The sequence below is a fragment of the Pseudorca crassidens genome, chromosome 3 (assembly GCF_039906515.1).
Source record: "Pseudorca crassidens isolate mPseCra1 chromosome 3, mPseCra1.hap1, whole genome shotgun sequence".
Classification (NCBI taxonomy): Eukaryota; Metazoa; Chordata; class Mammalia; order Artiodactyla; family Delphinidae; genus Pseudorca; species Pseudorca crassidens.
Window position 1 is genome coordinate 138,384,003 of NC_090298.1, and position 15,509 is coordinate 138,399,511.

A 15,509-nucleotide genomic window follows, 5' to 3' on the forward strand; every position below is an offset into this window, starting at 1 on the left:
TCCAACTCTATCCCTCCTGCCCAGACCCAGGGGCCCAGTGGACACTGGATATCTCTCCTGGGTGCCTCAAGGTCACCAGAACTCAATGGACCCCAATCTAGGCATATCATCTTCTCCCAGGCCTGTTCTCCTCCTGTGCCCACCTGGCTCCTGACCTCCATCCAGGCCTGCCCAAGTCACTCACTGGTCACGTAGAAGTAGATGAGCCGCTCATCCTGGCCCACTTTGTTGAAGACCACGCACTTGTACATGGCAGACACATTGGCGTCCTGGATCACCAGCTTGCTCACCGTCTGGACAGGACATGTGTCAGGCATAAGGATCCCTTTCCTGCATGAGTTCCCCTACCCCAACCTCCTTTTCTGCATGGAGGTTGCTGTGCCCACCAGAGTAATGGGGAAAACTGAGGCTCTGAGCTGGAGATGACCAAAGCTCAGAGACAGTACCAGGAATGGTGAGGCAGGGAAAAGGTGGTGAGACCCTTGGGCAGCAGCAAGAGGTGGCTCCCCAGAAAACCCAACGAACAGCACTATGGACAGTTGGCCTCAACTGTGGCTGAGGTCAGAGGGCAGCATTAGGCAGGACCAGAGAGACCTCTGGCTGTGGATGGGCTCAGGCTGTGGCCATATCGAGGAGGGGACAGGGGCCTGGTAGCACTGGGATGGTCCAAGCCAGAGTTAGGATTCATGCTCTGGTCACATCAAGGGTCAGCCTGTGGTCCAAGGGGAGAAGCTGGTCACTGTGTGAGATCCTTGTGATGTGCCCATGAACGCCCCAGGGCTTTTGTGATGTGCCCACAAGTGCCCTGGGTAGTGGCAAGGGGAGGGGCTGGGTTCCAGGGCTCCAGAAGGACTCTGGCCTGGGGGAGTAGGAAGCTTGGAAGCAGAGGAGGAGAGAGGGCCATAGGCCCTGCCTACCATCCAAAGACCCCACCCCCCAACCCCAAGCCGGGCACTTCCTGGCCAGCCTGGAACAGGAAGAGGCTCTGGAGGTGTGTAGGAAAACAGGAAGTGACTGTAGGAAGTGGGTGCCTTTGTTCAGTCCTTCCCCTGCCTGGCCTTTTCTAGGCATTGCCCCCAGCCTGAGCCAGCAGCTCAGCAGCCTTTGGTAAGGATGGAGCCGGCCCCCAGCCCCAACCCTCCTAGCCCTGGGTGGCTTGGGCCCATGGCCTTGAATCTCAGCTTCCCTGTCTGGGAAGCAGTTGGAGGTTTGGCCCCCACAGTCTACATGCAGGCAGGGAAACTGATGCCCAGAGACACTGCAGAAAGGTTACTGACTCTCAGCTACTATCGCAAGAGTTCTGCAAGCCCAGTGGAAACCTAGAAGGCCAGGAGAGGGCCCCACCCCGCCTCCTTTCTTCTTCTCCCCCAGCCACTCAGTGGCCTGGTTGGCCCATACCTTATTTTTGCCCTCCACAAACTCAGTCCAGGTGTCCAAGCTCTCAATGGGGTTCACAGCATCCTGCATGGTCACCTCCCTCCAGTCCTGGCACTGTGGCATTTGGTCTCGCTGCTGCCGCCGCTGGCTGTGAAAGACAAGAAGGGGCAAGGGCAGGTCAGGGATACAGGCAGAGAGGGCCCACACTGGGGGTAGGGTCAAGCTTTTCTCCTACTCAGATTCATCTCACATCATGGTGGGTAAGGCTGGCCCTTGGGCTGAAGTGAGGTGGGGAGGCTTTGTTTCTGGGACACTGTTCAGGGCCTGGCGACCCATCCTGCATGAGCTGCCAGACACAGCCTTCCCCAGTAAGCCAGGACCTGCGCCTGCAGAGCACCACAAGCCCGTGGCTCTGCGGTTATCCTCTAGTCTGCTGTGCCTCCTGCTTCTACCTGCATGTGTCCCTTCCTGCAAAGTCCACCCAGATCTCCTAGGGCAGCAAAGTCACCAATCCTGTTACAGGAAGCCCTCTCCCTCCCTACCCCTTCTAGAGCTGCAGCCCCTCCCTGGGCTGGCTGTGCATCCCAGCACCTTTGGTCTCCTGCTGGGATGGGGGTCTGGGGGGAAGGGGTGGCCCAAGGGAGGCTCTTGTCTGTCCCTAATGGAGCAGAGTTGGCCCCAGGGTTCTGTAATCATGCAGAGCATAACGGTAGAGCTTAAGAGGGAAGCACATTTGGAGGTGCCAGGGACCTGCAACCTCGTGGTCTAGAAGAATCTCTTATGAGCCTTGAATGTTGTGGACTGGCCACCCTGACTGAACCGTCCTAACTGATCATGCCAGGGCCACAGCCCCTTTGCCGGTATAAGCCACCCTGTCTCCCTTGGGTTCCCAGCTCCCAGCCTGTGACCCTGCACCCTGCCCATTAGGATCTCTTGCTAAAAGGCAAATGTGACTAGTTACTCCCCTGCTCAACACCATTCACTGGTTCTCTAGTGCCTTCCAGACCACTGACCACCTTGGGCCCTCCATTCCAGGTCCTTGTTTGTCCAAGTTTTCTCTGTTCTCCCAGACTGTCCTGTTGGCGCCCAGTCAGGTAGGGCAGTGTGGCCCAGCAGTGGGGCAAGATCTGCTGCTTATTTTGCCATGACCTTAGGAAAGGTACATCCCTTCTCTGACCTTACTTTTCTCCTCTCTAAGGGGTCATGGTGAGCGCTGCACAGATGAGCTGATGAGCATTGGACATACTTAGTGTGCCTTGGGGCTTGGTACAAGTCTCACAAAACTAGCCTAGGTCTGCCTGTTTCGTGAGAGGTGTCCTCCCTGGTGCCCAGAGGTCCTCTCCAGATATGCAATTGTGTGTCAGGAGGGCTTTGCTTTCAAGGGAGGTGGGTGGGCTGGACCATCCCCAGTGTCCAGCCCGGCCTGACTGATATAAGTGAGCCTTGCTCAGGCGAGGTGAGGTCAGGGATTGGCTACAATCCCTGAATCGCGATAGGGTTCGGGTTTAGAGCAGGGGTCTGGGGAGGGCTGTGGACAGTAAGTGGGGGTTATGACTGAGGTTGGAGATTGGGCTGGGAAGTAAGGGGAGACAGGGTGGAGCCACACTCACAGGCTGCGCTGGGTGAAGGTCTTGCAGGGCGTCCACGGCCGCCAGTGCCACTGGATGCTGAGAGGAGGGGGCACTCCATAGGCAGTACAGGTGAGGGCCTGGCGACTATGGCGGGAGTAGATGCTGGGGGAGGAGGCTTCCTTCTCGTGGATGTGGGGAGGCACTGGGGACACAGGCAGACAGCCAATCAGTCAGCCTCCCCCACCACACCCGCCTATCCACCATCTCCTCTCCTGTCCTGCCCACACATACCATTTACCACCAGCTCCAGGCTGATGTTGCGCCTCAGGCCGGCCGCGGAGTTCCACAGGGCGAGGGTGTAGATGCCCGCACTGGCTTCCGTCACCTCCTTGAGCACCAGGACGTGTGGACTATGGCGCCCCGACACTGCCTTTCTGTCCTTGTACCTGGACCAGGAAGGGAGTTCAGGGGGCTTTGCGGACCCCACCCTGGCCCTGTCCTGGCACTCCTTCCATGAAGCACCCCAGCCCCTACAACTGAGATATACTGTCAGGAGGCAGGAGTGGCCAGGAGCAAGAGGCCCCTCCTGCACCAGACCAGGCTGCTGGGAAGAGTAGTAGGGGTGTGGGCTGCGGCAACTGACTCTGGACTGGGGAACAGATGGCCTAAAGGCTATGGGGATGGTCTCCAGGCTCAACCTACCGGGTCTCACAACACCTATAGGCTCAGGGACAACTGCAGTCCCCAGGGGGCCTTGTCTGTCTCTCATAGGCTTCACCAGTGTGTGCTGTGAAGGGGTGGAGGTGCAGTCCCCAAGGGGCACAGCTCCTTACCACATGGGGGTCCAGGAGCCCTGACCCTGGCTCTGCCCTTTTTGGAGCTCTCCAGATATGGGGACTTCTTGTTGCCCTGCCCCCTCCCCAGGGCTATGCAACTCACTGTCCTGCCTTGCTTGGATGCTAGACACCTGCAAGTCTCCCTCTCTCCTATATTCATATCACCCACTCGTCAGAGAAGCTGTGTGAACCGGGAGCTGGCCCTCGGGCCTGTGCCTGCCCATCTGCATGCTAGTGTTCACACGTATGTCTGTTAACTGTCCGTCTCCCCTACTGAGCTGTACAGGGACTGTCCCCTCACTGCCATATCCCCTACACGTAGAGCAGCGCCCAGCACAAGTAGGTGCTCGACGCACATGTGAATGAATAAATAAACTCACATCCCAAAGGAGACTCCTCCCCAGTACTGTAGGCAGTGCTCCTGCAACCCAAGCTCTGGACTCTGCCTGGAAGCTGCCCTCCCTTAGGCAGGTGCCTTACCCTGGTTTACTAAGCCAGAGAATCACTAGGAGAAGCACAGCCCTCGGGGCAGAGAGTAACAGTGAGGGGGATGCGGGGGTCTGACCCTCAGCTGCAACACCACAGCCCAGTCAGAAGAGACGTGACTTGCCAAGAGTCACACAACAGGGCAGAGCAGGACCAAGGCTGTGAGGCCTGCTGGTCTCTGGTGCAGAATCCTGGTTGCCACCTGCCCCATTTGTGATCCTAGGTGAACTGCTTCACTGACCCAAGCCCCTGTGTCCTCATCTGAAAACCAGGGAAACCAAATGAACCTTCTTGCAGGTGTCATCAGGCCTACCCAAGATATGGCCTTTAGGGTCAGCCCGATGCCGGCCACACAGAGGCTGCTTTGGGAACCAGGACCAGCCTGTCTGTCTGTCCACTAGATATCCATCCATTCACTTACTCATAATCATCACACGATTACCTGGAAGAGTTGGCCCCTGTGGAGCTATGGTCACCGTTAGTGCCCTGGGGCAGGTGTCTCTGTGAACAGTGGGCCCAGCTGAGCACTTCTTGGAGGAAGGTATTGGCCAAGTGAGAAAAGAAAGGCCAGATGTGGTGGGAATGGTGAGAGGCAGTCAGCTGCCAGAGGATCAGGCCTGGGCCAGATCTCTGATGCAACAGAGCTGGCCACCCTCCTAGACAGGGTCAGTACTACTGGCCTTGAAGGGCAGGGTACTGGGCCCTAGGCGTCTCCAAGAGACCGCACCTGTGAGGGAGGCTCCAGACTGCATCAGCGCCCTTCTGGACCCTGTCTCAAGGGTCCCGGTCCTGCACCAGATGCCCCTGATGGACCCCAAAGCCTGTGGCCTCAGAGGTAGGGTCACAGAAGGCGCAGGCCCAGGGCATCTGGGCGCTCTCCCAGGAGAAGCCTGTTTCCAGCCTATGGCCAATGAAGTGGGATGCTGGCTGAGAATGTCTGGGCTTCTGCTTGCCCAGCTCCAGGCTTTCAGCAAATGTCATCCTGCCTGGTGGGAGGTGCTCCTGGCTGGGAAGGCAAGGCTCCTCTGGCCAACTGTGAAAGAATGGAGCAGACTCCTCCCAGGAGGCTCAGGGCTTGGGCAGGAATGCCATTCCCCTTTCCTGGCCTGTTTTCCTCATGTGTACGATAAGGGTCAGGCTAGAGTGTGACCTCCCAGGGTCAGGCCAAGTGGACTGCTCAGATGGCCGAAGGGTGCATGGTGGGGTGCTATGCCTTCCTGAGCTCTCTGGGAGCTCTCTGGGAGTGCCCGGTGAGGGTGAAGCCACCAGTGAGGGACCCCTCACTGACACTTGGCATACCCTGCAAGGGAGACCATACTCTCAGGTCACACACCAGAACTGGGGATCTGGAGCCTGAAGGCCTTCCGGAAGTTCTAGCCCACTGCCACACACATCAGCCCAGGGCCCAGCACCATAATAATTTGTGAAACCCCTGTGACATCTCCAAAATTCTGGTTAGAAGGATCCTGGGTGTGGCAACCTGTTTGGAGAGGGGCCTAGGAAACCTGAAGTCATCCCTCTATGACACCCTCCAGCGGGGGCCCTCAGAGAGGCTGAGTGGGTGCAGGAAACAGTTAGATAAAGCCCTATGTTGTGCCCACACACACCCACACATAACAGGAGACCGGTATTTACACTCTTTCACAGTTTAGCGGCAATTCAGGCCAACCTTTCCTCTAGCCAAAATATCGCATTATGTGCATATTCCTTAGAATCTTCATAAGGGTTCCCTGCCCAGGGTGCAGGCTCTGATAGTGGGGACAGTTCCCCATCCAAGTCTCAAGGAGTAGGCCGTGGTGGGGAGAATGCTGCCCTTCCCTCCCTGTGGTTCTTTTCTGCATTGGACCTGGTGGGTAGTGAGGGGCAGGAGCGAGGGAGGTACCATTGGAACTCCGGCGGGGGGTATGCTGCCAGCTTCACGGGCAGTTTCACCAGCTCGTCTCCTGCCGTGGCCTCCAGGATGGGACCCTTGAGCCACTCGACGCTGATGAAGGGCTTTTCTGCCAGACGGGAAGCATCAGGGTAAAGCTGGGTCCAGCATCGCTGACCCACCACCACCCAGGGATTCACAGCCACCCCCAGTGGCCAGATGCCCTGCTTTCTGTGGTGTGGGAACCGGGCAGTCCGTCCACTCACGGCCCTCCCTTCCCTCTGGCTGGACGCCACACTGCTCAGGTGCACCATGACCTATGACCCTGGGCCCACACTGCACGAGAACCCTTGTTCCCCAGGCTTGACAACTGACCTAGCCCAGGCCATGCTGGGCACAATGACCTGACAGGCCGTACCATGCACAATGACCTCAGTGCTCTCCTGGAATTGCTGGATGCCATTGTTGGCCAGACACACATATGGGCCCAAGTCGTGCTGGCTGACGTTGTGGATGGTGAGGATGCTGGAGAGCTCTGTGTGAGTCTGCTGGGATCGCCGCTCCGGCACCCACTTACCCCGCTCTGCCTGCCCAGGACCAGGGGAAGCATAGGGTCAGAGCAGGCTGGCTCTGAGAGAACTAACCCCCATAGGCACACACCCCAGCCCAGCCAGCAATAGCTCCAGAAGCCTTGGACCCAGACCCAGAGTTTTCCTCAGGATAGGAAAACTTCTGTATCAGACAGGGGCTCCTGGGGCAGGACTGAGCCTGCACCTCTTCTACACAGAGGTAAGTGTGTGCCTGACCAGGGTGAGTGTGGGTAGTGATGGGGATTCCTGGGGATGATTCAGTCACAGCCCCTGGCAGGGCTGCTGACCTCACCTGCTTCCCTGGATAGTCCCAGTCGAAGGTGACACCCGAATTGAACTCAGCCCACACAGTGCAGTTCAGGACCAGCTTTTCCCCAACCAGCAGCTCCAGTGATTTCTTGGGGAACAGCTGGATGTCATAGAGCTCATTTCCTGGTGACACACACACAGTGACCCCCATGTCCCTCATAGGACAACGTGCACAGAGTACAGGGCACCCACTGAGACCAGCCAAACCATGGCACCTACAGCTTCATTACTGTGAAATGGGGGGTCCCTGTCCTCTTCCTGCAGTTCTCCTCCCAAGACATGGGGAGTGGTTGCTGGGTGAGGACCCTACAGCCCTAGGCAGCCCCTACCTGTGATATGCACGAGGAAGGGGTTGGATAGGAAGGCCTGGCCACCCCAAGTGGTCTCACACTGCAGGTACAGGGCATCGCGCAGCAGGGGAGTGGGTACACGCATGCCCCGGCGGTCGTCCCACACCACTTCCTGCCCATCAGGCCACAGTGCTGAGCTTTGCTGTAGAGACATGGTGGCTGTCAGCGCCCAGCTGCCCCCTTCCTCTTGGCCAGAGAAGCAGCAGTTTTCCCAGGGACAGGACTGGAGGGCCAGATCCAGGGTGGGTGTTGGCGTGGGGTTGTACCGAGCGCAGCGTGACGTTGAGGCCGGGGATGGACACCAGGCAGGGCACCCACATGGAGTCCTTCCTGTTGACCAGCAGTGTGTCCGGCTTGTTGATGAATGGCTGCTCCAAGTCTGAGGAGAGGGGGCATGTTGTGGGAGGGGAAGGCGGGGCTCAGGGGGTCTCTGCCCAGGTCTGAGGCTGCAGGGCAGCCCCATGGGGTTCAAAGGCTGGGGGTGGGGGTGCAGGTGCCAGCCACCCCTCCAGGACCCAGGACCCTGCCTGTGGCTCCTGAGTGGCCGCATGGGTGAGTGCTGGACCCCTCTCACCTCTCACAAATACGTAGGTGCTGGCTGCAGTGGTGCCCTCAATGCGAGCCTTGATATACTTGTAGTAGCAGCGGTAGCTGCCCGTGTCATTGGCGTGGGCCTGCTGCAGCAGCAGAACCTTGCAGTAGGGCCGGGCATCTGTGCCCTCACAGTCTCGCACGATCCCCATGTCCTCGCCGTCCTTCTCCCCTGTGACTGGTGCATCCTGAGCCCCTGGCCAGGCCCACTCCAGGGGGTGCTGCCCCCTGGCAGAGGATGCAGGACATCAAGAGGGGCTCAGGCTGCAGCCCTGGGGGACAGTCCCTGTGGAACCTCCTCAGGAGCCAAGCCTGGCCCATAGCTTATCTCACCCAGAGGTCAGGGCAGACCAGCGTTTGGGCACATACCATGAACCTGGGACAGGGTGCTCCCTGAGACCCTTGGGGCCTCTGCCTGGCTCCTGGGCCTGCATGTGGCAGGCTGTCCTGCAGAGAAGCCTGAGCCTCAGATTATAGCTGGGGCTGCAGGGAAGATAACAGGTCTGGGGTCTGTGTGGGTGGGCCTGGGGCCAGTGAAGGGTGGCTGAGGGTGGGTGCAGGCAACCTGGGGTCCATGCAGGATGACCTGGGCATGGGCATGGGGTGGCCTGGGGTCAGTGTGGGGTGACCCAAGGGTGGATGCAGGGTGACTGATCTGTGGTCCATATGAAATTAAGAGGGGTGGGTATGGGTGAAATGGGGGTGGGTGCAGGGTGCCTGTGTCTGCAGAGCAGGGGATGGTCTATGCCTCCAGGCACCTACAACTCAAGCCACTTGGAAGCAACCCTAAGCCTCGAGGCCTCTGCCCTGGGGAGAGGCTGCCTTCTGGGTGCTCCGCCACCATCTGCTTGGCCTTCTGTAGTCTCCTTGGCCTGCCAGGTAGGAGGGACCCAGTCCCCTGCCCTCCTGGCTGAGGGCTGAATACCTGCAGGAGATGGACAGGCTGTCACTGGAGTCGATGACGTGTGTCTCCTCCGTGATGTTCAGGGTTGGGGGGGTCATGGAGTAGCCACTCGCCAGGCCTGGGGTGGGAGATAGGGTTAGCATGGGACTGGGTCATGAGTTCACATGATGACATCCATCCGGTGCTGATGGGCCCCTCCCCGGGCAGGGGCTGCCTAGGCTCTCAGCCCTGAGCAGTACCTATAAGGCCCCAAGACAACTGGTAACCTCCACCTCAGGTTGCCCCCTGGCTGCAGACTGGGCCCAGCCCCAAGTGAGCCCTGATTGAGCCCTGGACTGAACCTCTAGCCCCGCATGAGCAGAGCTGTCAACATGAAGTCAATAGGGGAGACCACAGGCCTCATCCTACATTGGGTGAGGCCTGGAGCACATCTCCTCGGCATTGTGACCCCCACATTTCTGCCTGAAGGCTCCTCCCCCCAGATGCACAGCTACTGTTTGTGAGGGAGACCTGCACAGTGCAGACTGCCAAACATGCACAGAACTCAGGCCTCGGTTTCTCCCTGGAATTCTGCCTGTGACCTCGCCCTCTCCCATGTCCCATGGAGTCCAGCCCACATGTCCTTGGTTCCATCAGTTTCTCTTCACCCCCAAGGCGCCCTCTGGCTGCCCCAGCTCTCCTCTCCCTGCTCTCCCTGCCTCAGCCCCCCATTCCTCCAAAAGGGCTAATCCCCAAACAGGTAACTGCCTCGCCTGGTTAAACACCGTCCTGTGGCCCTCCAGGACCTTGGCCCTGCTGCCCACGCAGCTCCTTACTCCCCATCCTCCTCCCAGCAGGATAGTGTGTGTAGTGTTTGCATGTGTGTGTGCACATGCACGCGTGTGTGTTGTCTCTGTGTGTGCATAGATCTGTGTTTATAGGACTGATATGTGAGTGTTGTGTGTGACTTTGTGTGTGTGTCATTGACATGTCTGCGTGTGCACGCATGTGAATTTGTGTGTGTGTGTGTGATCCTGGGGGAGGGTGGGAGCAGGCCCCAGGGGAGGTCTGGACCTGGAACTCTAGCAGATGCATCCTGCCAGGACCATCCTGAGACAACAGGAAGAGAGGACTGTGTGGCCGGAGGCCCAGGGCTGCGTCCTGTCCCTCCCCCAAGTCCCTGTCCTCCTGGGGGGCACAGCCCACTATCCTGCCCCAGCCCCCAGTCCTACAGGTTCAGCTCCTCTGCCCTTTCCAGCCCAGCTCCCTGAGGCTTGGGGTCTTGCCCTGGCAGCTAATTGTGGGAGGCAGAGGCTGGGGGAATCCCCACCATACTTGGTTCTACACCACCCTGACCCCAAGCTGCCCTAGGAAGAGGCACCAGGACGGCACACTCTGCACCCCAAGGTCTCATTTCAGCATCACCTGGACAAGTTGGCTGCCAGGGCCTGGCTGGCCTCTCCCTCTGTGCCTCCTGCTGGCCAAACTTTTCTAGGTACCCCACCACCGTAGGTCAGAGGCAGAAGGCCCTCATCCAGCATCTAATCCCACTAGTATCTAGTACAGCCAGGGAAACTGAGACCCTCCAGCTGGACTACACCACAGCCCTAAGAAGGCAGCCCTTCATCTAGCCGGATGCTGTGAACACTGAAGTCTCTCCTTAACTCGAATCCAGTGCACCCACTCCTGGCACTCAGGACAGTGGCCCCACCCTGGGGCCCTGATATGGGAAAGTAGCCCTGGGCTCTGCCACCAGGTCCACTCCTCCCCAGGGTGGTACCAGCCCCCGCATCACATCTCCCCACCATGTACCCCCAGGGCTGCTGGGGTGTAGGAGCCCCACAGTGGGTAGGCTCTGCTCTGGTGTTGAGGGGCCAGGAAGGAATCCGAGGCGGACACCACTAAGATGGGCTTTGAAAGAGAAGTAGGATTTTCCAGGCAGTGGAAAGTGAATAAAGCCATGCCAGGCAAACTGGCCTCTGAGCTACATAAGTGGGGGGAGAGGGGAATGATGGACTTGGGTTTGGACTTGTGAGGGGATGAAAGAACTGGCTGTCCCTGTGGACCAGTCAGGAGTCAGGCCTGAGGCTGGCATGTGGGCACCAGAGGAGAGGTGCAGCGGCCAGGACCCACCTGCCCTGGTTTATGTATGCCTGCATGGTGAGGCCTGCAGCATTGCCCTGGGGCCCCTGGGGAGGCCAAGCAAGGGTCCCCTTCTCTGGGGTGCTCCTCCAGGGCACACACCTGGAACCCTGGCAACAGAGCTATGGCATTTGTCAGCCCAGCTTCCTTGTGCAACTCCTCTTTGCTTCTAAGATAAAGTGGGGGACCCCAGCCCTCTCCCTTCTGCCTACTCCCCTTCTCTCCAGCTTCAACTCCTGACACATCTGAGAGGAACAGACCTCTCACCATTGTCCCAAAGTGCCAGGTTTTTCATATCTTGAAGTCTCTGTCTGCTAATTTTTTTTGCCCTGGACATTTGTACTTCCTTCCCTCCTGTGGAGCTCCCTCTTTAGGGTCTAGTTCATGAGTCCCTTCTCTATGGGGCAGTCACTGTTACTCAGGCAGTGTTGGCCTCCTAGGCTCATGGTGTTAGAACACTTATTGGACTGAACTGTGGTTTTCTGGTCACATCCGAACAGAGGCTGTATGTTATTCATCTTTCTAACCTTAATACAAAAGAGGTGCACACCAAAGATTGAGGGTATGGATAGAAGGATGGATGGTCGGATGGAAGATGGATGATCAGATGAATAAATGGATGGATATGTGGGAGGGTGGGTGGGTTGAGTGGATGGATGGGGGATGGAGCCTATAGGAGTTTCCTCCCTAGAGGCCACCATACCACCAAAGGAAGCATCTCCATCAGTGTGCTAAACGGGAAGATCCATAGTGTTTGCCAACCATTTCACCCATCTGAGAGAGCCTTTCCTTTGTTGCCACGTGCCCTGAATTTCCCCAGTGCTTCTCTTTCTTCAGTCACTTCCACTGGACCCTGTGTGATCAGTAGTCTTCACTGCAGACATCACTGTCCTCCTCCATCCTTCCTGCCTTAACTGAAACCTGGCTTTCTGAGGACACCACTGCCCCTGGGGTGATTATTGCTCCCATTGCACACATCAGAGAACTCCTTGCAGTCACTTCCCCTTTTCCAGCAGCACCAGCCACTCCCCACTAAAGCTGTCATCAGCTGCTGTCCTGGTCACTTCCCCTCATTCTCTGCTCCGAGCTCTTCAGGCCCCTCCACCCCAACTCAGGCCATTCCTCATAACTTCGACATCCACACGGGTGAGTCACCAGCACCCTGGCCTTTGCAGTCCTCATCTCCATTGTCCTCCCTCCTCCCTTCAGCCCCTCACTTCCTGGGCATACCCTGGACTTGGTCCCCACCAGAAGCTGTGCCATCACTGAGTGCCTATCTTCTTGCACTTCTCTCCTTGCCTCCTCTGCCTCCTGCCAGGTGCCACTGTCCCACCACTGCTAAGTTCTTCAACCTCATCAAAACTCTGAGGCCAAGGACCCCTCTGCATTGCTACCTCCTCCTGGCCTCACCTCTCTTTTGGCACTGCATGTCCCATGGCCCATCATTCTGAATGCTCCCTTGCCCCTGCTCTCCACCGCAACCCTGCAGCACCCATGTCCCTCAGTGGCTCGGCTTGCAGCACAAAGCCAGAGCCCCATGCTGCTGCCTCCCCTTTCTTTTCCTTTTGGCAGACCCTAAATGACCCCCGGGCTGCAGTTCAGGGTGTTCCCTTCTCTCTCACTCTCAGCACTAATGAAGTAGAGCCATCAGATGGAGACACCTCATCTTCCCACATCTAAATCCCACACCCTTGCCCTAGGCCCTGGAAACTCTCTGACATTCCTGCTCCCAAGGCAAAGCCCTCCATTGAGCTAGGGATCCCAACCCCCCAGATCTGACCACTGTAGATAATTTCTTTCTTTCCTGATTACCAATTTTTCTCTATGGAATCATCCCGCATCTTATAAACAAACAAAAACTCCTCAATTCCTTGATCCTATATTCCCTTCCTCTTTTCTATTCCCATTCCTAGCAAAAACTCTGCTCGCTGACTCCTTGCTCTCACATTTGCTCATCTTCCCATAGGGTGCAGCCCCCTCCCCTGCTTCATGGAGCCACTGGTCAAGGTATCCTGTGACTTCCATGCTGCTGTGGGAGGCCCTCCAGGGCAGAGAGCAGAGCTGTTCCCTCTTCTGCTAGCTTCTGTGAGCTCACTCTCCCCTCGTCCTCCGTCCCCTCTGTCCAACACCAAGTGCTGCAGCTCCTCACTTTCTCTTCTGTACCAGTCTCTCTCCTAAGCGTCCATATACTTGCGAAATCTCTACCTCTAGCCCAGACCCCTTTGCTCAACTCCAGCCTTAAGTATCCAGCTGCCACTTCACTTGGCCATCCCACAGACACCTTGAGTTCCACATTTCTGTTGCTGAACTGCAGACTCACATCCTCTCCACCCCTGCCAAAGCTATCTCCTTGATAGCTCCCATCTCCCCAGATGGGAGCTCCTGTGGATGCCCACCTCTCCCACCCTGGCCCATTCACCCACCACCAAAGCATCCCAGAGCCAGCCCCCACTCTCCTGCTGGAGCCTAACCAACTGCACTCACCCCCACAGTAGCCCCTGGCCCACTCTTGCCCTCCTCCAATCCTTCACACAGTTGACAGTGATAGTTAACGCAAAGGAGACAAATCATGCTCCTGCTTAAATTTCGTCAGTGACTTTCCACTACACTTTAAAGAAAATCCAAACTTCTGACCGTGGCCTGGCCCCCGCCCCCCCTCCACACCCTCTTGGTCCACTCTCACGTCCTATTCTTGTCCTCCAGCCACCATGGCCTCCAGGCTGTGGGGACCCAAACAGTCCTCTTTTCTACCCCACTCCATGCCTAGCACTGACAGAGAGTCAAGGCTCCATAGATCCTTGTTGAATGAATAAACAAATGGACAGATGGACGAATGGATGGATGGATGGATGAGTGGGTGAATGGAAGGTTGAGTGGATGGATGGATGGGTGGAAATATGGAAGGAAAGATGGTTAGCTGAATGGACAGACGGATGGATGGATGGAAGGATGGAAAGGTGGAAAAAAGAAAGAATGGCTAGATGGAAGGACAGATGGACAGATAGATGGATGGACAGGCAGATGGATAGATGGATGAATGGATGGATGGATGGAAGAATGGGTGGATGGAAGGAGGGATGAATGGCTGACTGGTTGGCCTAACAAACCTCTGAGGTCTTTCTTTGGGTTGGAGCTTTGTCAAACCTTGTTGTTCCTTTGGAAAAGATGTTTCTGGTTTTAAAGGCCAGGCTCCCTGGTGACCATGTGTACAGGCTGCTCAGCAGCTGGGGCAGATTCAGCCCTAGTTTGCCATGCCCAGAGGCTCCGTGCTGCCCAGCCCCCACCTGAAACCCCAAAGAAGGCGCATCCTTCCTGCCTGGCTGTTGTCTGTCCCCGCTGTCCTTCCCTTCCCGAAGCAGGAAGCACTGTCATCCTGGCTTCTGCCGCACTCCCCCTGCCTTCCTGTTCCTGACCCAGGAACTGGCTTCTTCCTTCCCCTGGCCAGCAGCCCTGGCCCCCTAGCCTGAGCAGAGCAATCCGGGCAGGCGCCAGGCCGAGGTCAGGGAGGCCAGAGAGCATACCTCCTCTTCTCTGTGCTGTCAGCAGCCTTGGGCAGTGGGACCCTGGGGTCAGCCACAGGCGCTGGCTGTGGAAGCAGCACACCAGGATCCTGGGTGAGGGGCAGGCAGGAGGGGTGGGAAGTCCTGTGGGTTAGGCACTGAACCACAGCCCAGCAGTCACTGCCTCATTTGATCCTCACGTAGCCTGGGAGGGAGGGAGGGATCACGAGTCCAGTCAGCAATGAGGAAACTGAGGCTCCAGGCTCCACATCAGTGATAACCAGCAGCTGTGCAGGAGCCCAAGTCTGACCAAGTCCAGGCCCATCCCTGCCTGGGACTCAGCCCTCACATCTCTCCATCTCCTTCTCTCCCACTGCCACCCCGAGTGCCAGTCTCCCTACCTCTCTGCTCCCTAGCAGTCTCCTTCCTGGCCTCCAATTTGTTGCTCAGCCCAGCGGACACCTTCACTGGCTCCTTGTGGCCCTCTGGAGCTGTGAATGCCCTTGGCCCGGCCTCCAGGGTGATGCCCTGCCCAACAGGCCCCCCCTTCTAACCAGCTTCACCTCCCAATTCTTCTGCCACACAGTCAAGACACCAGCCACACCCAGTATCCACCTGCTGAGCACACCAGGCCCTCACCCACCACATGGGGAAGGTTTGTACCTTTGTGTGGCTCCTGGGAGCCAGGATGTCATTGGCCCATGGCTCTGTCCTCAGGTTCAGCACAACCAACCCAGGGATGATGTCAGGATGGTGTGTAAGCTCAGGGGTGCCCCTACATACTCTGGCAGAGTGTAGCAGTAGTGGTTTTTGCATTTGCAATTCCTTATTTCAAGGAAATGTCATGGTCACCTGGTGGGTGACAGGCACTGTACTGCAGTCCTGCTAGTCTGGTCCACACTCTCCTTAGCATCTGTGCCCTGGAGGACAGAGGCAGCCAGGGCCAGGCCCATGGCTGCAGATTGAAGGCAAGCTGAGGGGAAAGCACTGGGGGCAGGTGAGGC

At 57.6% G+C, this 15,509-nt stretch overlaps 1 protein-coding gene across 1 annotated transcript in view; it reads right to left on the minus strand.

The window, feature by feature from the left end:
* The window catches only part of FLT4 (fms related receptor tyrosine kinase 4), a 35,134-nt gene that overhangs the window by 12,131 nt on the left and 7,494 nt on the right, over positions 1 to 15,509 (minus strand). The window contains 11 exon segments of the mRNA XM_067732630.1: positions 185 to 293; positions 1,399 to 1,525; positions 2,988 to 3,150; positions 3,240 to 3,394; positions 6,153 to 6,270; positions 6,559 to 6,727; positions 7,023 to 7,162; positions 7,369 to 7,531; positions 7,656 to 7,768; positions 7,964 to 8,208; positions 8,906 to 9,002. Of these exon segments, the coding sequence (XP_067588731.1) occupies positions 185 to 293; positions 1,399 to 1,525; positions 2,988 to 3,150; positions 3,240 to 3,394; positions 6,153 to 6,270; positions 6,559 to 6,727; positions 7,023 to 7,162; positions 7,369 to 7,531; positions 7,656 to 7,768; positions 7,964 to 8,208; positions 8,906 to 9,002 (1,599 nt within the window).